This window comes from Nestor notabilis, unplaced genomic scaffold, assembly GCF_000696875.1.
Source record: "Nestor notabilis isolate BGI_N333 unplaced genomic scaffold, ASM69687v1 scaffold7850, whole genome shotgun sequence".
Classification (NCBI taxonomy): Eukaryota; Metazoa; Chordata; class Aves; order Psittaciformes; family Psittacidae; genus Nestor; species Nestor notabilis.
In genome coordinates this window covers 56,499-79,049 of record NW_009911586.1, presented here as the reverse complement: position 1 = coordinate 79,049, position 22,551 = coordinate 56,499, and the positions used below count along the sequence as shown (strand labels likewise).

Genomic DNA, 22,551 nt, shown 5'->3' with positions numbered 1-22,551 from the left:
GTGCTCTGCTTTGCCTTAGATGGACAGGATTGTTAGATGTGTCCTCGCTATCTGCTCTCCTACATTAGCAACACAACTGGACGGAACAGAAATGTAAAACCACAGAAGCAATGCACTTGCATTTTGCATCATGAGCTGTGTCCAGAAGGAAGCACAAATATGCAATGCTACAGCTAGTTCTGCAGAAAAGTGTAGTATTTTCATTAGAGAAATTAGCTGGAGCTGCTAGAGTGCTCAGAAATCAGCTCACATTTACAAACCTACAGCAGATGCATCAGTTGGCAAAAGGTTCCTGCAGTCAGTAATTTGCCATTCATCAGGGATTGCCTCTTCAATCTGTGATCCAAGCCAGGGTGCAGATGACACACAAGGATAAATTTAGACATGGCTGAAAACAATTATTTTGATTAAGCCTACAGCCAATGAGAGTAAGATTCTGCCTATTCCTCCCCTTCACCCTCACTCATCTGCTCCAGTAAAGGAGGAGGAGATTGTGTGAGTAGAACTTGTCTGCATTTTACATGTAGTGGATGTTTTGATGTAGATATCGCTGTTCTAGAGTCTGCTCAGCATAGCAGTGAGTGGTTTTTGATTGAATGTGATACCTTGCTTCAGTGTTAGTATCAGATTAGTTAGTGTTGGGAAAGGTGCTAGAAGGGAAATATAAATGTTTTATTAACCTGTGAAAGAGAGACTATCTTAAAAATAAAGTAAAACTGGTTTCTCCCTGATCTCTCCTTCCACAGGGAGAAACACTCAGACTGTGTGAGTTGATTCTTGCTGGGAAACACTTGCTGCTTTCTCAGGTCTGTGTGAGGAAATGAGCTTCCTAAATATGTGATGTAGTGTGGTGCCCAAGCAGCAGTTGATAGCCACTGCTTTCACTTGTTATCAGACTCAAATCTCACTTGTCACCTGGCCCCTGTAGCTTCTGAGCTGCTACTCAGTCATTCCAGACTCTAACAGTTTTGATGTTTCCCCAGTCATAGGAACAGGAGCTGTTTGTCTGATCTAGTACACAGGTGTGGTAAAAGCAGTGCCAACTGGGCTCTAAAAAAACACCAATGAAAGCATCATTTAATCCATTTGAGCTATTTCATTGGAAACAAAATTATATTAATCCTGGCTGACAAGCTTGTATCTGCTAAACTTTAGCTTGCTGTGATCATAAACAGCTCTGGTTTTTAAAAAGAAATAATAATATGGAGGTAAAATGCCACTTTTTAAATGATTGTACAGATGCATTCACATTACAGTGGGAGTTCTTATGAACAGTAGTTTCCTTTGGGGCTTTGCCTCTGTGCTGTGTAACTTAAACCCTGCTGTAGCTGAAGGCTAGAATATGTGAGTATCCTTAAATTGTCTCACAGTTCCTTTCCCCTCATTTCTTTTTTTGTGTGGATTTAGGCAGAGGTTATTCCTTGGCTGCTTAATGCAATTACTGCTGCTTGCACTGGTGTTACGTTAGAGCAGAGAAAGACAGGCAGGATATGGGGTGGAGGGCTGGAGTTACAATCTGTGAAGCATAATTGCAAAATAAAATAGCAAGCACTTTGGAAAGAGGAAATTTTATCTTATTTACTCTGTGGTAATTGTTGGCACTTGACTACAATCAGCTATAAGCCTGTGTGTGATTGACAGCACAACTCTAGCCAGAGCAACCCAAAATAGCCCTGCATTTGAGTAATTTTAGTCTTTTCATAATCTAATACTGTCACAAATAAAAGCCAGTGTAGCATGCAAGCAAATTGAACTCCCTTCATAGGTAGTCTAGGGTAGATCGGGCAATGCTGTGGGAAGGCATACTCAGAAAATACTGAATGTATCTTACTCTGAATTAAAGAGGATAAGCTCCTTTCTTGCTCATTAGCCTTAATATTTCTGAAATTAGTTAAGTAGTTCTATGCCTAGATGCTTGTTGGGGTAAGGAGGCTGACGGAGGACAGGGAAGAACCAACATTTCTCAGAAAGAACCTTGATAAGTAAAATTCTTATCTGGGCTTGGTCAGAAGCCTGTTGAGCCCTTCCTGCTGCTGGGCCAAGCAAACTTGAAATGAGTTAGAAATTTCCCGCTGAAGCATCAGTAGATACTGGTTTAATTTTTAGCTCTTGACTTCCTCCCTATCATTGATCCCCACAGCCTTGGTGAGAGACAAAGAAGTCTATCACCAGGACAGGATACAAAGGAGGTAATCTTTTCCTGAAAGTCTCAGAGTTTCTTTTAAGGCCTCTTCCTCAGGGAATTACATTGGTAGGCTCAAAGCCTTGATGGATTCAGTGAGCTCCCCAGGACTACAGTAACATGAGTAATACACATTGCAGCAGCCAAGAATGTGTGTAACTGTTCTTCCTTTATTACTAATTGCAGTTTTTATTTGGTCCTTGCAGGCAGTGCTTTGCCTGTGGCAGGGGTTTCTGCACCAAACCACTGAATGACACCATAGATCTGCTTTTGGCTTTTTAGGAATATCTTTTCTTGCAAACCATTTTAAGGAATCATCTGTTATGAGGACAGGCAGAGAACTACAAGCTACATGAACTTGTCAAGTGGATTAGTCATTAAACACCTTTGTGGATGTTTTAATTCAGAATTAAAGTGGCTTTAATTGGATTTAGCTTCCAAAGTAAATTCAGGTAAATCAGATGAAGGTTAATTCAGTGTAAAGGCGTAGGCAGACATCCTCATTAAGGGCTACGTGGAACAACTGAGAACATAACTGCTTAGCTGCTCCTCACCATGCTTCTGCTCCTTTTGTGCTCCTTTGGTGTTCCACAGCTCAGCTCACAGAAAGGGGTGCTTGCCAGTCTCATACTATGGTAGGTTATTTTGGATGAATTCTGCTCGCTTTAATGAGCAGTTTAGTCTGGCTGATTGCATTGACATGTGCAGGGATTGCAGCTGTGTCGCACTTTGCTGACTCTCTGATGGAGAGCGTGCCCTCAGCTGATCCTGTAACAAGTAACCCAGGAAAAGTCAACACCATGAACAGCTGTTTGCAAAATGAATGTGTGTCCATGCCTGTAGAATACATGCACTCAGGATGCTTGTGGGGTCTTGAGGGTCTTTACTGAAGGATCAACTTAAGAAGGATGTGGAGCTGTTGGAACGAGTCCAGAGGAGGCCACGGAGATGCTGTGAGGGCTGGAGCAGCTCTGCCCAGAGACAGGCTGAGAGAGCTGGGCTGGTTCAGCCTGGAGAAGAGAAGGCTCCTTAAGGGGAGACCTTAGAGCAGCTCCTAGTGCCTAAAGGGGCTACCAGAAACCTGGAGAGGGGCTTTGGACAGGGGCCTGTAGGGACAGGCCAAGGGGGAATGGCTTTAACCTGCCAGAGGGGAGATTGAGATGAGCTCTTAGGCAGAAGTTCTTCCCTGTGAGGGTGCTGAGGCACTGGCACAGGTTGCCCAGAGGAGCTGTGGCTGCCCCATCCCTGGCAGTGTTCAAGGCCAGGTTGGACAGGGCTTGGAGCAACCTTCTCTAGTGGAAGGTGTCCCTGCCTGTGGCCGGGGGTTGGAACTAGATGAGCTTTAAGGTCCCTTCCCGCCCAAATCAGTGATTCTATGATCATAACTGTTGAGGAGTAATACACCTGTGCATACTGGAAAATGTTTGTGATTTTAAGGTCTAGTTTCTTAACTTACAATAGAACTGTGGGGCAGCACATTGACTATAGATGGGAATAGCCAATAGTTACAGCTGCAGCTCCAGCATCGTTGGGAGAACAAAAATATCCCATAAACTGTAACCCCATGAGTCAAGCTAGGGGTTGTTTCTTGGAGAACAAGACTCTAAAAGGAGAGGAAATTTGCATCCTTAATAACTACATATTGATACTAAAGAAAGGAGAAGAGTTCACTTAAATGTAGCATGGTCTGTGAAATGAGGTATGTTATACGAAGCAGAAAACAATGGAAGTTTTTATACAACCAGCTTGTTTTGAAGTCATTTCACTGATCTTAATAAAAAGAAAAACCCCTGAATCCTAAAGAACACAGAATAAAACTGATCAGGCTATTTCCAGCTGTGACCATGCACTCTTCCATTCACCAAGCAGGATTTGACTAAATGAAGTCCCAGGTGACAGCTCTTCAAGAAAAACTGAAGTGCTCAGGAAGGTGTCACTGATATAATGACCTAGCTTTTACGGCTCATGCTTCCTCTTTGATAAATGCTCACTAGGTATTAATTGCCCCTCCTCTGTTGGCAATGAATTACATTCGTTCATAATGATGAATACAGTTCCAGTAATCCAAATGACTTCCATTTTCATACTATTTTTTGACAGGAAGCCTCTTACTTGCCAGCTATTGACACGTTGCCTAGACCACACAGTATGAAAAATGAGATGCTGCTTCCGACCGTTCGGCTCTCAAGTTGTGGCGAAGTAGCTACAGATCAGCACAGGGAACAGAGTCCTGCCATGATGCTGAGAACAGCCAACATATGCCAGACCCTTGTGACATGGCTGCTCTCTCTGGTGAGTACCCGTGGTGAAAATGCACAAAAGATTCTGCATGATTAAGGCTGTGTTTTGCCCTCTGATGAATACATAATCATTCTTGAAATCTCCTTCTTCCAACAGCTACCAAACAGTGCCTGAACAAAGGGAAAATTATGTTCTAACTTTAAATTCAGTAAATGAGTCCTGCTGAAATCGGGGGGCTGGATTGTGCCTGTAGTTCACAAAGAGCAGGGCATAAAAAGTAAAACATTGCTGAGCCAGACTCACAGTGGTCAGAAAGGACTACTCAAGTAGAGGGCTGTGGAAGTGCTGTACTTTGTCCTTGGCACAAGAAGCAGATGCACACAAATGCCTATTTTTTTACCACTTGTTCCGGTTAAGAATAGATCCTCTCTGACAGTCAAGAGGGCTGTAAACAAGTGGTGGTCTGTTTCATCTTAATTGTCCTTTGGATCACATATTTTTCTTCTCTAAAGGAACCACCTTTTCCTCACTCTTCCCATCTATCCTATATTAGCCTTTTCCCCTAGGAAGAACAGGTGTACATGCATTTCTCCTCCTGCACATTGGCCTCATTCTTTTTCCCTGGTTAAAGACCTTGGAATACCAATCCCATCCTGTGTACTCCAGGTAGGTTTCATCCTGAGCAGACAAAGATTTTAAATCACTTAAACTCCACTTAAACAGTATTAATTGTTAAGGATGTTCACACTTCCATCAGAACATTGCTAACATTTTCATGTTAGTTCAGTGCTAATGAAAATCATCACTTCAGCAGCACCAGAGCCTGAATCTTCCATTCAGAAACTAGTCAGCTTATGACCAGCTGCAGCATGAGTTTTCTTCCCTTGTGTTATTCCCATTTAAACCTGAGCTCTGACTTGTAGCAGCTCTTTCCAAGGGGGATCTCATCTTCCAGGGCTCAGCATCACTCTACTAAGACTGCAGGGTCAAATGTTGTGATGTACTTTGTGCCCAGGAGAAACTAGGCTAAACTCCACTGATTTATTTCAGAGAGGTTCTCAAACAGCTGTTGGGTAGCAATGAGAAAGTCTTTAATTGAAAGAAGTGGAAAGGTTGAGGCATATTTACCCCAGATTCTCATCCAGTCAGAATTCATGCCCCTCTACTGATTCACTGGCCTTCAGGCTTGTGTAAATCAGCGTATCTATTGATTTCATTGGAGATGTGCTGACACCTACCAGTTGAGAGCATGACCTTCCCAATGGGAGCATTCCCCAGTGGTGGAGCTGCTGTGGGATTTCCCATGTGAAATCAGTGTTCAAAGCAGTCAAGGACTTGGGAGTGCTATTTTGGGTCGTAGAGCTGACCTATGCAGGAGTTTGAGTATCTACTCGGATCCTGTGGGGAGAACATATTTCTGAAGGCATTTAACTTGCTGTAAATAGTTTTGGTTTATATATACAGTAAATAGCAGAGCTGTTAATCCATCTAGAGACCATGGTGATGGTATAAACCACGAGAACAAGACATAGTGGTTTCTGTATTCACCAGAACCCAGGGAAGGAATTGCATTCCTGTAATTCAAACATGCCATCTCTGCCTCACATAGTGGCTGCTACTCCTTTCTCGTGGCTTTGCAGTTGCCTTAGTCTGACATTCCCATATCCTTCTGCCCTCTTTCACCTGCTCCCCAGGTTTCAGGACGCTTTGCAGCAACACAGTGCTTTCCCAAAGTGTTTCAAGTATGATTTCTGCCTCTCTTCTACACTGTAATAAAGTTTCGCGTGTATTCTCTATGGTAAAGCTCATTATGTTTCAGCCTTATGAGCCAATGAGTGGTCTGTCCTGTTCGAACCCTATCTCTGGAATGAAACTGATAATCATGATAAAAGATGTCCTGAGTTCTTTTTGGGGTTGGCAGAAGTTGCTTTTTTCCTTCTTGTTTTGGGTCTATATTGGAAAATAGAATGTTTGCCTCCCACACACACCTCAGTCTAAGAGGTGTATTTGCTGGAGAGGGATTGATGGGTTTTTGGCTATTAGTGATCACTAAAAGGGAAGACCAAGGCTTATTCGGGAATCCTGTGCCAGCTCTCCAGAATAGCATAACCACTTAGCATTGATTTTTGAACTGAGATTGGCTCAATCTCATTACCATTAATAAAGGCAGCACATGGTGCCACTGTGACAAGAACATGAAGTGCAGCATTGACAGGGACTGTTCCCATTTCTTGCTAGAATGGAGAACTAATGCAAATTCTTACTTTCACATAGTGAAACTGGTGGAAGTCAGTTTGCAAGTCCACATTGAGAAAATAAATCCTATGACTTATCAAACCCTACATGTTATTCCTATTTAATTTGGACTTTATTGATTTTTCTACTGGCTAAACCACAGTTAATCCACAAATCAAGCATGAGTGCTCCCTGGATTATTGTACGTTATGGGCCTCTACTCAAAAGCATCAGAGCAAGATAAAGGGTTATTTTAAGTTTCTAAATCCAGCCATCTAAAAATGAAATTATGTTCAAATGGATTTACAGGTGCCTTCTGTGGAAATGGAAGATGGACCCAAAGCTCTGCTTGAGGTGGTAGGGCTGCGGCAGGCCTGGCGAGAGGGTGGCTTGGCCCTACATGCTTGTCTAACACCAGCAGATGAGTCTTCAGCCCAGAACAGCACTGAGATCCAGAAGATAAAAGTGAGTAGCAGTGTTTACACTTGCTAGTCATGCAGAGCAGCCATAGGCAGTGACCACTGGTTTTCACTGAGGCCCAGGCTTGGCTATGCCAATTCAAGCTCCAATTTCAGTGAGGCAGTACAGAGCATAAGTGCTGCTCTAAATTAGACTGGGGAAAGAGCCCAGTATTGTGGGAGCTGAATGATTGCTTCCAGCTGATTGCCAACTCAAGATGTCCTCAGTTATGCTGAATTTAGATTTAGTGCAGATGAGAAACCAGCTCTCTGTGGTGTGGTTTTTTTGTCTCTGCTGCTCATTAGCTGGTAAGACATTTTTGGAGGCTGTAACCCCACAGTGCAGAAATTTAACTGGATTCAGAGGAGATACATCTTCATCATGTATTATGGGTTTTCCTTTTCTATTTTAACTATGTGAAGTTCCAGAGGGAATATTGTCTTGCTATTTGGCTCCCAGGAGTCATGGCCCAGAGGCGGGACCTAAGACTCTGTTCCCTCAGTTCTGGTAGAGTCTGTGCTGTGCAATAGAATGCCAATCTGAGAGGTATAGCACACAACCAATAATCCAGTACATATAGGTGTAATGAAGGGGATGATATGAACTCATATCCTGAAAACAGCAGAGCTGTGAAATAGCAGCTCTGGGCTCCAGTTTGTTGGTTCTGTTGTTTCACAGAGCAGATGTCTCTTTCTGGAGACAGTTTTTTAGGTATTATTGCTATTGCTGCCTGGTATAAATGCCTATCCTACCTATGCAGAATAGCTGACTTGCTGGAAAATGTACCCAAGTACATCTGGGGAGCAGCAATCCTTGTGTACCCCAGATCTCCTGTGGGTCATTTGTTTGAGTAACCATCCTGTGACTGAATAACCTTTGAGGTGCTGGCCCTGTGCTCTGTTGAGGCTGGTGAGTTTCTCTCAGATGTCTCAAACCAACACCTGTGGCCTTAGTGAGCTGGTAGTAGATTTTTCTACCCTATTTTTGCCTGCTTCACCTCTGGTAATGTTAACAGGAGTATGGCAATGGATGTGCTCATTCTCCAGGCTTCCTCTCTGCTGAGAAGACCCAATAGCAGGTGTTCTTAGGGGGGCCCAGGTATCTGAGTCACACCTGCTGAGCACACCATGTGAAGTTTAAATAGCAGAAGAGGTGTAAAGATGGTTTAAAAACATCCTTATGCTTCCCTTACTTGGCTGCAGCAAACATTCTTTGCTTGCAGCTGCCTGCCTGTGAGCATTAAAGATTATGTTGCCCATGATGTATCATAAAGCCTGGAGTATGACAGCTGTGGCTGCAGTGCTTCTGCAAGGAAATGATTGATGCTGGCAACAAATGTCATGATTAACACAGTACCAAAAACCCCAGCCCCGAAACAGTAAGCAACCTTGCCGTTAGTGTTTGAGGGCCTGGCAGCAAGAGCAGCAAGGGCTAATGATACTAAGGATCAAGGACAGGAGTAAGCCCTAGGACAAGGGCCTAATGCTGATTTCTGTGTAAAGCAACCAAATTCAAGATGTTTGCTGTATGGAGTAAAGAAAATGGAGGAGGACAGATTGACCTGCCTTCTGTCCATGTGCCTTGTTGCTCTCTGCTGGTTTCAGCTGAGATGTTGGCCAAAACATCAAAGTAATTGAGCACTGAGTATGCTCAAAATACATATCAAGTGTTATGCAGTTAATGAATAAACTTTTGAAGCTGTGAGCTCGGGCTGCTCTGAACATTTGGTTGGAGCAGGGATATGTTTTATCACAGGTTGGTGGAACAAGCTGTAGAGAGCTTCCAGTCCATATATAAACTGTAAATGCTATTCTGGTGCCTCATTTACAGTTCCTGACACTGAGCTCAGCTAGTATGTACAGCAGTGGACATCCAAGGCATTTGGACAGTGTTCCTCAAAGTAGGACTGTGTGTAATTGAGGTTTCATCTCATTAGAGGCTCTATTGTAGCAATGACTTTTGACAGTTTTGCTTTCCCAAGGCATTTGTAAAGCTCTGCTTTCACCACCAGAGATTAAGGTGGGGACACAACACATCTTTGAGAAATTCAGCTGCAGAGAAGATCAGGGAAGAAACAGCAACTAGTCTTGTCTCCCCATTCCTCCCTGAGCATTTTCCACTATTGTTGGAGAAAAATGTGATTGATTTTATTCTTCACACTTAAGTCTTCATGCTCTTGCTGTACTGTTAACATAGAAGTTTTTAACGACTGAATCTGGTAACAAAATTTTGCTGTAGCAGGTTCTTGTTCCAGTTGTCTCCGAGGGGCATGAAGAGCAACACTTACCAGGGCTTACCTCCAAATAGGACTGGGTTTCCAGGTGGTTTTGTTGCATGTCTTTGCTATAAGTAGGGTAATCTTAATCTTTGTTTGGATTCTATTAAAAAAGCCATACCAAGTAGTGTAAACGTTATTATGATAAATTGATATTTTAATGTTCTTAATGTGTAGGGTCCAGAGTGTATTATCCAGTGCTGAAGATGGGTATGTACAAGATTACACAAACTGTTAGGTCCAGATTTGTGCCTGCTTGATGCTAACATGGAAATGCCTGCCTTTGTGTATCTGTACTCATATGTTGTAATAGCAAAGTGACAGTTTGCCATGAATTTTCTTCACATTGTTATATGACTGTGATTTTTGCAGCAGACATTGGATTGCTGGTCTAAGAGCTTAAGGCCCTATCAGTATCAACAAGCCAAGGTATCCCTTTCCCCAGCTTGCCCCCTGTTAATTCCTGACCCTGCTGTGATGGAACATGCTGAGTGCATTTGTCACTTGTTGGCTTTGATGTTATTTGATGTTGGCTTGTTGCCTGCTTTAGAGTCACACTGTAATGCTGGGGTGCAGTTCATCACCAAGAATAGGACCAAGGCATCTGCAGGTATCAAGGTACTGCAGATTGTTTCTAGGATATTTTTCTTGGTTTAGTTTGCTTGGGCTCCCCCCCTCTCCAAGTTGTTATTAACTGGGGCTGAGCTGTATTCCAGACCTTTAAGCCATCAACTTTTTATTTACTGGACACCTCACTGTCATCTGTGTGTCTTTTATTGTTTGTTACATTTTATTTCTCTATCCCAAGGTCTAATGGTTATGAATACAAATATAATAGTGGTTTCTCAAGGCAAAAGCTCCTGTTCTTAGCAGATCAATGAGACTTATTCAACTAGGAAGGCATCTATCTCTCTATATAGTGGTTCTGCTATGTTTGCTGCCATTTCTGTCAGGTTTTGGGGGTTTAGTTTGGGTTGTTTTATTTCTGTCCTCCAGACAACTGATAAAAGCAAGGCAAATTCAAACATCCTTGCATGGTTTAGGTTCTTGACTTACTGTCAGAACAAATTCTTGTACACTCCCCTCTTGTAACTTGCATGCTGACAGACAAGCTGCAGTTACAGCCTGTCTGATGGGAATTAGATTTGTACAGAGTATGCTTTCTAAGAATCTACTAAGCATTCCCAATTAGGCACACCAGCACCCTGCAGAGCAGCATGGTTCTGGTCTGTATGAGCTGATCACACAGTGATTCTGTGGTGGCTCAGAATCATAGAATCCCAGACTGGTTTGGTTTGGAAAGGACCTTAAAGCTCATCCAGTTCCAACCCCCTGCCAGAGGCAGGCACACCTTCTGTGATCTCTCATGATCTCTGTCATTAGATTTGGGGGTTTTTGCAGTCCTTGCCAGGCTTGAGCTCCACTTCCTAGGTGTGATAATAACTGCTGTAGAGAAGATGCTTTGCATGGTTGTTGATTCTGTTAATTTCTAATTGGGTCTCACTGAGGTCACCAGTTTTGTTCTGTCAAAGTCCTACTAATTAAGAACCAATCTGGAAGAAAAAGGGACTTAGAGGGGAGGTTCAGTGATGGGAAACTGTAATTTAGCAGTGCAGTGCAATATTAATGTAACAACATTAATGGTAGACTCGATCTTAAAAAAAAAATCTTGAAATTAATAAAGCTTTTTATTTATATCCCTATGAAACCCTTTACAAATTAATGTCTCATATTGGGCTGTTTTATGCTCCTGTTTATGGCATTTCCTCCCTCTTTAAGTGTGGTATGTAATGTGCTTTGGAGTAATATTTGTCAGCTGACTGATAACTGTGAGCCGGTTATTTTACACCAGTGTCTTGCAACTAGGTGAATACTGCTATTTACTCACCAGTCACCATCTCTGATGAAGCTTTATAGCTGAGCAGTCTGAGTGTATTGAGATATCTGGAGAAAGGGCAGTGCTGCTGGTCTCCTCTGTGCACTCACCAAGAGATGCTTTGTTTGGGTCAGGTCTATGTGGAGGCATGTCCCCAAGCTGTGGTGTAAGCCCTTCCACACAGCTGATGGGTATAACTAGCTGCTGCAGACAGCATCTTCTCTCCTGTCCCATCTGCTGGGTCAGGAGCCCCAACAGTGGCGGGACCTTCAGTTGTGTCTTTGGGCTTGGGAGTAGAGACCTTACGGAGTGATATAGGACCCAGGATCGTGAAAGGAGCATGCTTTCTGTGAGTGAGGGGACAGATCTAGAGCTCTGGTCACAGGGTGTGATGGTTTGGGAAGCTAATCTAGGGCTTTGCTTTGCAGAATCTGAAGTGCAGATGTGGGAAGTGAGAGGCAGGGCTGGCTGCAGACAGAGAAAGCTGCTACAGGTGCCATGGTACAGGACAGAAAGTTCCCAGAGCTGTCATCAGTGCTTTGTAACTATTGACCTTCGCAGACTAAAGATGATCTAGAAGAAACACCCATTTTTTTACCAGATTTCTGCATTTCTAGCCTATACATGGCTTCCAGATGTTACCTGGTAGAGGGCAGAACTGGCTGATCAGTTCCAAAACCAGCTGTGTCCTCTTCCTGAAATTCCCTGTGTCCTGCTCAGTCATGTCACTGCTGTTAATCCTGATCCTCAGGTACTGTACAGAAATGCTTGGACTTCTGGCAATTATTTTTTCCCCCTCATTAGGCCCAGTAAATGTTGTTGTTCTTCCAGTGCTAAGAGGTATTCTCATTTCCTTCAGCTGAGGATATAAACAGAGTTTGAAACCCAGTGCTTTAAGCCTTGATTTCCACTGAAGTGTATGAGATTACAAAGATAGCACCTCTTAAAATCAAGTGTTAGAATCACGTGCCTGCCTAGAGATGTCTGCAAGAAGATTCACCTCGTGCTGTCTGTAGGGAGAATGATAATTCACTTGTTCACTTCTCTCAGGTTAGCAAGGGCTCCGTAACGAATGCTCAAGTGAACAAACTGTTACAGGAATTCATTATACTTCTTGGGGGAGTTTATTTCTTGAGGGCATCCCTCTTTGCCTTTAGGCCTTTAACAGCCAATCCTACCTCAGTGTGAATATTTAGACCGGGTTTTCAAAGAAGCACTTCATATGACCTGATTTCCTTAGCTTTGGGGGGAATGTTCTACCTATTTCTTTCCTATATCATCACCAGCTTTTGGACAATCATGGTCTTTTCCCAGTATTTCTAAATTAACAAAAAACTTGAGACACAATTCCAGGGAATGGTGAAGACCACAGTTCTGATTCACAATTAAAGTAATGCAGCATGGAAATCTTTCTGCGATTTCAGCCAGATTTGGAGATTACTGTTACTCTGTGAGTATCAATGCCATGAAAGCTTAGGGGCTTAGCAGTCCACTTAGTGATTTGCCTAAAGGTTTATCCCAGTTCTGTGGGGGAAAAGGAGGCTTAGTGTTGTTGATTTGCAGTCCCTGTAGCTTTCAAGTAGAAGCAAGTGCTATAAAGCAGGCTGACATACTTGTAGAAGATAAATCTGCTCTACGCTTTTAAGGCATAAAATAAGACATCATTTAAAACAGTCAGGGCTTTTATGCAAATCCCTTATTAGGGGAATTATAAATCATTAGAAATTGAACAGTTAGATAGCAGGCACTTTCTGGGGGTGGATCTTTGCCTCGATGCCTTAGAAAAACTGAAGTTGATTTAAAGACCACATTCCCTTCCTAAGTTCAAATGGTCTGTGCTACTCAGGTTCCAAGGCCTGAATGACACCAAGGCCACTATGTAGTGTGGTTTTTTAACAGCTGTATCTTGCAGTTAGACAGAGAGGCTGATTTCTCCAAGCCAGGCTCAATGAGCCAGGCTCTCAGCAGGCAGCAGCAAATCCTATTCTCTGCCCTGCAGCTTTACAAAGCAGTACCAACTGAGAATGTTCCCAGGTGTCATTAAAATACAACCAAAAAGCACCACAGAGAAAACTCCATATTGCATTCCTCTAACTTCGTTGTTTTGAAGATTTTGTACAAGGCCAGTGATCCCGGCTTGCTTTTTAGATATTTATATTGATTTTGAGGTGGTGTATACAAAACTAAGTAGACCAAAGATCGTGCAACTACGTGTTGGAAAAGCGTGCAGTGAATACCTGGTTCTTCTCCAGGTACCTTACAGTCCGAGACAGAGATCCTGACAGGTTGATGGAACAAATGGGTAGGAGTGGAGGGAGGGGAATGTCAGGTAAAATTGCTGCCTGCTTGTGTACTGACTAGCTCTGTGTATGATTTTATGAGCAATTTTATGTTAGCAGTAACTGTAATAACCTCTAAGCACATTGTTAGTGCGGGAGCCAATGTCTTGTTTTCATTTGGCTGGTCGTTTATGTTTTCAGTCTGTTCTGAACTCCAAATGGATTGTTTTTCTCTGACTGTTTTTCTCTGAGGCTTTCTTATTAATGCTATGCATACAGACTATTAACCTGCTGAGATGAAGAGTAACTCATTAAAACCCCAGGTTAGGTTAGGAGTGACATAATCCCTGTGGAAGTCATTAACTGCAACGTCCCTTGTCAGCAAAAAGAGGATTTCTTCATTTTAGCATGGAAGTACTTTCTCCTGCTAAGCCTTAGGATGCAAGCATTAACCTTAGGGATGCAGACAACATACGTATGCAGTGTTGATGCTGCTTTTCCTCTGCCTATTCCATTTCACCCTGGATTTCTCTTGCTCTCTCGCAGTTGTTCTGGACAGTGGGACATTTGCCTAAAGGGTGCAACCCCTAATGCTCACCACCTTTTGGTCACCTTCTATAGCATCTCCTTGAACTCCCAATCTCTTCAGGTGCCTGCCAGGACAGAGTCAAGGTATGGCAGAATTGGATGGATGCTTGCGTCAGGGAGGTTTCAAGGAAGAGGAATCTCCATCGCTAAGTCAAGGGGAACGAGATGTTCTCCTTCTAGTCGCAGTCCCTACTTGCTGCTCCTTTAGCTAGGTTCCCTGCTGACTTCCAGCACAAGGATTGTGTTTTCTCCTTTGAGGTGATGGTACTGATTAAAGGCAGGTCTACACAAGGTTCCCTCCTCCCTTTTCACTTGAGCAAAGCTCCATTTTATTTATTCATTAATGCAGTTTTGGCTAAGCATAGGTAATTCCAGAACGGGGTCCAGGGAGCTAAATTTGCCCCAGAGATGTAACTCAAAGCTGCCAACACTTCCAAACCGCACACGCTGAACTGACAGGAAATTTGATCTGGGAGTGGACTCACAAAAGTACAGCAGTTCTTTTATGTGGTATTGCAGGCTTTTGGATTTCCCTGCTAGAGAATTGATGGTAACTATGTTACCAGAGAAGCTCTACATCTACACACAAGCTTCCAAAGTTGCAAACCTTTGTCCAAAGACTGAAATAACCGCATAGCAGACGAGCAATGCACTGCTCGTGCAATTAGACTCTTCCCTGCTGTGGAAAAGCAGCCCCAGTTGCATCACATGTTGCTTTATGCACTTTGGGCAACTAATTTAGGTATGTGGTGGCCCTAACTCTGTGGATAGTCTCTGAAGTGGGAGTGAGAGGTATTTCCAGAGGATCTTTGAGCTGTGACTCTGTGTTTTAGCATGGGCTCAGCAAGAAGACCGAGCTTCAGAGTTTGAATGCTCTGATGTTATTTCTCTGACAAATGTCATGGCCTTAGCCCTGCTGAGTGGCTTCAGCATCTTCCACTGTCCTTTACTGTAACTTCTTTTACCTTCAGTGCTAATGAGAGGCTTGCTGAGAGAACTGCTGCTTACAACTGCCACAACAGCTTCTCACCCAGCTCTCTTCGTACCCTTGGCTGTGTGGGCATTGCCTTTGCATGTCTCAGATTGTAATGGCTGATGGTATGCTGTGGTTCAGTGCCTCGTGGTGTTAGCAATGATGCAGCTTTGATTTGGGGTTATTGCCCTGTGTATTCTTTCTTTCTCCTTTCCTGCTGCATGAGAAGCAGCAGTATAGCAGCTTTAAGCAGTACCTAAGCAGGGTCATATAATGTTCTGTGGGTGAAGAGCTCAGACTGAGCTACCTGGAGTGCAGCACAACTTGGCCAGCTGTTAGACCTGATCCACATGTTGCTGTACACTCCTAGATTTACTGTATGGCTCAGGGCTGTGTTTCCTCCTCCAAACCTTCTGCAGAGCTTGAAAGACTTGACTGTTGGGCAGCTGAAATGGACATTAGGGAGGGATGAAGCACCCAGCACAGCACCTCCACATCTGTTTCCCCAGAGCAGACCCAGCATGAGGAACAGGTGCCAGCCATAGGTCCAGCAGCTTGATGGTTTGAAATCCAGGCTGAGGTTGTAAAACAAGAGGTTCAAAAGGGCAGCTTCATCCTGCCCTTTGCTTTCCAAATCTGGCTCATGTCTGGTCTTTATCTGAGTTGATACTCAGGGGCAGGTTTCATGTGTCTGGCACCCTGAGTCTGCCATGCAGCCTGATAAAGTTGTATCAATAGCTGTGGCAAGAGCACGTCTTCTGGCTGATGATTCCACATGGATATGACTAGTCTGTGGGCAAGTCATTTGTCCTGAGGCTTCATCTATTTTTGGACATGAATCCATAAGTGCAGCCACAGAATAGCTGCGTGGCTGTATCTCATGAGGAGTGTTCAAGGCCAGGTTGGATGGGGCTTGGAGCAACCTGGTCTAGTGGAAGGTGTCCCTGCCCATGGCAGGGGGTTGGAACTGGATGAGCTTTAGGGTCCCTTCCAACCCAATCCAGTCTGTGATTCTGTGAATACAATGCTAATGAACTGGGATTCGTGACAGCAGGCAGATGAGAGTTTGAGAATAATGCTGCCTAATTCAGGGGCACATGTCAGTGAATCACATCAGACATGAGCTTTGCCTGTGTGTTAGCATCAAGGCCTTTGCTAGAGTGACAGTAGCGCTTCCTCTGCTTCCACTGATGTGGTCAGTCAGCTGAAAGGGGGAAGTTCTATATAAACACAGAATGTACAATCTGTCCCTGGAGATAGTGGAGGATGCAGCATCTTTCTCCAAGGGATTTGAGTTTGGTCCCACAGTGATAATGGCCACACATTGTGAAGTACCTTACATGTGAGGAGATGAGGTTGTGGAGCACACAGAAATCCTTCCCGCAGTTCCTGTTTCCCTGCTGTGGCTGACAAGCAGTCTAGAAGACTCACTGCAACTTAAAAGACTCTCTTAGATCATCTGACAACAAAAGCGTTTTCTTTGTTGTTGGAAAGGAGAAGGGAATACACTGTAAGCAAGAAGAGGAGATCATGGACTGGGTTGTATTGCTGTGTGACAGTTAAATATTCATGGGTTTGCTGCATGCAGCTTCAGTCTTCTCTAAAATGTGCTTATTCTTGTTTCTGCTCAGTATTTTGCAGCACATTTTAGTTCTGCTTTGAGTTTCTTTCCCATAGCTGTCTGGCTTCATCTTGGTAATATTATCTGAAACAAAGCTCTGTGTTTCTTCTTGAAAGAATAATGTGCATTCAATACTGGCTATGGCTCAAAATGATCTTTTTCTGTGTCTGAAGGTAGTAGAAATCAGGATTTGTCTCCCAAAGAAGTGAGAAAAAGGATAGTTGACAAAAAAGAGTAACTACAAATGGGAGGTTATGCCCTCCCTTCCTGCTCTTTCTGGTCATGGCAATGTGAATGGAGAGGATGATGTTGGTGTGCTGTCAGAAGCCCTGCTTTCTGACAGCGAGAGGTGAGGGAGATAGTAATGGAAATGGCTGTGTTTAAACGATTCTGGATTTGAAGCCTGTCACAGCATAAACCAGAGTATCCCTGGGGCTCCTGGGGCTACCACTGGTTGCCTGTAGGGGACCTTTCCTCCTAGGTGTAATGCCTTTACCATGAGACATGAGATTTAGTGCTCTGGTTCTGCAGAGTCTTCCTTTCAGGTAGGTATCAAAGGCTGGTCTGCCTCTAAGTTGTTCTGTGCAATGTGTGAGGAGGGAGTCTCTGAGAGACAGGACAGCAGTTAGACATGATGTATCAGCCAGCCTGGAAGAGGCTTCCTGAACTGCTGTGTTTGCAGAGAAGCTTTACAGCTAACGTTGTTGAAAGCATAAGAGAAGAAGCAGCCCTGAGGTGAAACCAATCCAATCCTCACATGCTCTTGTAGTGGAACAGTAAGCACCAAAGTATCGTAAAGGTAGCATCAAAATCACCTAAATGATTTCAACATGAGAGGGGTCTCATAGCTGCCTGTGGAGAGTTACTCTGCATTAGATGTCAAATAGGGCTCATCTCAATATTACAGCAACTGACTTGATGCAATTCCCTCCTACATGAATGGGGAAAGTTGCTTCCTCTTTTCCCTGTGCACTGCTTTCTTACTTGTGACAAGAAGGATTTTCTAGGAGAACTAAGACTTTCCAAGCTTCATTTTCTGTTACTTCTTGAAATCACATTCAGGTTGGCTGCTGGAAAACAGAGTCTGACAGATCACAGACCTTGATTCCTAGCAGTGGCCAGATCCCTGCTCCAGCAGGAAGAGAGGCTGACCATGTGGCAGCATACCTGGGGTCACCACTGATCCACAGCCTGCACCATGGTTCTTCCTGAAGGTCAGCTTTTTACCTTGGATTTCCCAGCATGCATCCTCTGTGTCCTAGCTGGGGCTGGAGCATTATGATGAAGGTTTCCCTGAAAATGTAGGCTGGAGTCGGTTTGACTATGTATGTCCCTTCCCTTTTCCTTCTTCTGGAAAGCTCAGAGACTTGAGGTTTGGTGAAGGAGCAGCTTGAATCAACAGGACTCTGGGGTCTTGCTGCATTCCCATTTTGTAGGGCTTGTCTGTGCTCACTGTGTTGTGCTGGTGTTGCATGCAGGAGCTGGCAGCAAACACTGGAGACAGTGAAGATGTGTTTCTTGAATCAATGATTTCTTGTTTTTCCTCTAATGATATTTTTAAACATTTGTTGGATGATATGAAGTGCCTGTCAGTTGCTGAGCAGTGGAAAAGGAAATATTTTCCATGATTATGCAACTGAACAGCATTATAACCCTCATAATCCAGAATGGACGCTTTGTCAGGCAGTTAGTCCAGTTTCTATCCATAATACAAGTCCTGATGACATCATGTTGAAATGGAATCCTTTTTTTCCTTTTTGGAAAGGTCTGGCCCCATGAGATGAGGGCAGATTAATGACTGCTGTGAATCAAAGTAGAGTCTTTAAAATGGTGCAGCTACTCTGAGATGCACCACCTGAACTTATGTCTCCAAAGTGAATTTTTTAAAATTATTTCAGTCTTAGAATGAATCCTACTCACTGTGAACTCTGTCTAAATGCATCTGTAATTCTGGAATGTTCAATACTGGCATAGCTGTGAACATAACTTCTTCCCATACCAGAACTTGAGAAACGTGACTTCCCAAAGCCACGTTTGTTCCCGGACTGTGGCCATGCTTACTGACCATGCAGTCACAGCCAGTTCTCATGAGTGACACATCCTTGAACTGGCACTTGTACAAGTTGCTTGCTTGGCTGCCCAGAAAATGCATGAGAAACAAAATAAGGTGCTGAAACTGGGAAACACTGCTGTTCTGTAGAGCTGTGACCTAAATGTAAAAGTCTTTTTGCCTATCCATGAGTATGTGGCAAAATAAGACTTAAAGATACATGTCACTTGTGGTGACATGAGCACAGGAGAAATGTCCTATTTTGGCTGCAGGCAAATTCTTTCCCTTCCATTTCATTAGGTAATTAGAACATTCCTTTAACAAAGCCTTTTCTGCTGTATGCTTGGTGCAGTCTTGGAGAATCAAGGTCTGTTGAGCCTGATCCTGCAGTGCCTTTTGCATGTGACTCCTGTTTACGTCAGTGGGTGCTCTGCAAGTTGGCAGGTCACTGGGTTGGACCCTGGGAATGTTCAGTGTCTCCAGAAGCAGTTCCAGATTCATGTTCTTGGTATATCACTTAATTGGAGCTAATGGTATGGTTGTAAGAAAGCAAATGATAGATTAACAACACTGGACTAATGAGCTTAATCAATTAATGTCCTTTCTAGCCATAAATACTATCTTTTCTCCTAGCCCTATTTTGAGAGATCAAGACAACATACAGGTAAGAGATGTCCTTTGTGCATTTCAGGCAGTGGAGAAGGTGTTTGCAGTGCCAAATGGATTTTACTGGCAGACAGTTGAAACTGATGACAAAGGCTTCCTTAATAGCAGCAACATCGAGGCTTGCAGAGATACAGACACCAAGGTAAAAGAAAAACCAACACAGACCACTCCTTTCTGATTTATGGGATGATGTGGGAAGATGAGAGATGATTAAGTGACCTGGAATATTTTAATCTTGAGGTTTGGTGCAAATACTGATCTTGAAGTATTTCTCACTCAGACCTAAATATATCAAATGAGTATTTTGTGTCATCAGTATTGATGTGCTGATTGCTCTGAGCCACAGAAGATTAAGCTATGAAATGAGGAGGTTGAAGAAATTGCTACCAACTAGGTGCAAATCAGTAACAGGAGACAGAATTTTGATAGCCTAAACCCACTTGACTGTGAGCCAATATATAATACAACTTGTCTGAAACTTGTGCTCAGGAATGTTCAAAAACGCTAATTCTGAAGCTTCTGGTACCACCTGACCTACAGTAACTGTGTGTGTTGTATAAACAAGTAGGATGTAATTCTACTTAGTTTACCACAGATGAAGAGAAGGTTAAGGTAACATAGCTCATATTTAGGAGTACATACCAAAATGTAGTGGACCTCCAACCACAATAACTTGTTAACTGTAGTAACTTACCTTTCTTAGCTCTTGTGCAACACCAAACAGCATGTGTGATCTGACAGAATTCAGTTTCATGTTAGTGTTGATTCAGGGAGATGGAGATACAAGTTCTCTCTGAACACTTAGCAGTTCAAGCCTGAGCAGTTGCTGAGATGTACCAGGCTTGTTTCTGGAAGGTGCTTGAGGTCCACAGTTAGGAGATGAAAACACCTTATGCTTGGCACAGTTGGGAAATGCCTCATGTGTTCATTACAGTTCCTTGATGTGCCTCGGGATCCTCCTGCTGGAGTGGGTCTGTACAGGCCTCTCGCAGCAAGGGCAAGGTACTCTGAAAGGGAAGGCCAGTTGGGAGCAGAGATGAACAGAAAGGCAAGAGGGCCAGCAACCTGAGAGGAGGGTGCAGTCCCATAGTATCCAAGCAAGAAAAGCAGATCAGGTCCAGCAGCAGTAACCAGGCTCAGCCAAGAGTCCACAGTGATGAGGTCAAGCCAGAAAGCCGGTGGGTTAGAGTAACAGCCAGAATCAGTGACCTGTGACATAAGAAGGATGTGGAGCTGTTGGAGTGAGTCCAGAGGAGGCCACAGAGATGCTGTGAGGGCTGGAGCAGCTCTGCCCAGAGACAGGCTGAGAGAGCTGGGCTGGTTCAGCCTGGAGAAGAGAAGGCTCCTTAAGGGGAGACCTTAGAGCAGCTCCCAGTGCCTAAAGGGGCTACAGGAAACCTGGAGAGGGGCTTTGGACAAGGGCCTGTAGGGGCAGGCCAAGGGGGAATGGTTTTAACCTGCCAGAGGGGAGATTGAGATGAGATCTGAGGCAGAAGCTCTTCCCTGTGAGGGTGCTGAGGCACTGGCACAGGTTGCCCAGAGAAGCTGTGGCTGCCCCCTCCCTGGCAGTGTTCAAGGCCAGGTTGGACAGGGCTTGGAGCAACCTGCTCTAGTGGAAGGGGTCCCTGCCTGTGGCAGGGGGTTGGAACTGGATGAGCTTTAAGGTCCCTTCCAACCCAAACCAGTCTGGGATTCTATGAGACTGGGCCAAGGCGTACCTGCAGTAAAGCTCAGCAGAGGCCAAAGGTAAGTGCCTGGCACCAAAGCAGAGGCAGCTGGGCTGGTGCTGAGGCTGTGCAGGGCTGGAGAGCTGCATTAGCAGAGCTGGCCCTGAGCCCAGGCAACCAAGCCCCAGGGACTAAGAGCAGCCACAGAAAAATCCTTCCTTGCTGGCTGCTGAGTATCGGGTTAATAGCAGGAGAGCTTGAGCTAGACAAACATAAAGAAATAGAGCTTTTATTCCTAATTAGACCACTTTTTATGATTTGAGTAAATTTATATCTTCATTTATCATGATTGTATAAGCCTTATAACGTGTTTATGAGGGAGTAGCATTTCAGTTAAAGTGTCCAGTAGTGATGAATTCATTTGGCATTCCCTGCATCCATAAAGCTTGCTGTTGGGGAGAGTGTTGAGTTGTCTTCTATCCAGGAGGACCATGCACATGTTTGAGGCCATTACAATCACACTTGTCTGATCTACAGCTGGACAATTTATTACCCATAGCACCACATGATTTCCTGTCATAAAGAGCTTCCTTCTTGAAAGAATATTTCTTCTGATGGAAAAGTAATAATAATTTGCTTCCTTTTGTGTATAGACATTCAGTCTGTTTTGGTGTATGTTTTCCTACTGAATTGCATTGGTCTGGTAAAGAAGATTTCAAAATATATATGTGGTACAGAACCGGTGATGTGTCTGCCTTTTAATTTTGTATTTTTTAATGTTGGTTTTGACATTTTTATGTAGTTATAAAGAAACAACTAGTTGGTCTATTATTATTTAACCATCTTTCCATATTACGTGAAGTTAGACAGCAGGAGGGATGCGCGTCTGCCCCAGAGAACTTGCAGGTTTTTTACTAGTAGGTTTATGTGATGAAAGGCAAAATTATATCAGGAGAAATAGTCAATCATAAGTGTCATAACTATCTGTGATTCAATCTGAAGCTGAATTGCATATGAACATAAAAGAAAGCTTCTTTGTAGCTCTTACAGTGTGGATAAAGCATGGGAACTAAAGATGAGCAGAAGAGATACAGCTGTGTGGTCGTTGAGGGCTTGGAAGCTTTTGGCTCACTTCTCCAATGTGCTCTTGCTGTTCAGGTTGCCATGGTGCTGTTGTTTGAAAGTCTCTTCCAAAGTCCCCTGGCTACCCATCACATGTTGCAGCTGGTACTCGGTGCGGGTCTGGATATCTGTGGACTCCGCCTGCTCTATCCTCAGCAGGATGTGCTGCTCTTCTGCTCAGGTGAGGTCTGGTTTTCCTTCAGAGGTTCCATCATGTGCTGATACTGAGGTGAAGGCAAAGATCTGTGAATGTATGAAGGTGAAGAGTGATGTGGTGCTGTGGGCATTGGGGAGAAGGTATCAGATTTACATGAGTG

The 22,551-nt window shown here is 43.8% G+C and overlaps 1 protein-coding gene across 1 annotated transcript in view; it reads left to right on the top strand.

The window, feature by feature from the left end:
- Positions 1–6,982: 6,982 nt before the first annotated feature.
- The window catches only part of LOC104406525, a gene marked incomplete at its 3' end in the record, with an annotated part of 52,732 nt that continues 37,163 nt past the window's right edge, over positions 6,983–22,551 (top strand). Inside the window, exons 1-3 of the mRNA XM_010015526.1 lie at positions 6,983–7,123; positions 19,471–19,587; positions 22,271–22,415. Coding sequence (XP_010013828.1) covers positions 6,983–7,123; positions 19,471–19,587; positions 22,271–22,415 — 403 coding nt within the window. The remainder of the gene's footprint in view (positions 7,124–19,470; positions 19,588–22,270; positions 22,416–22,551) is intronic.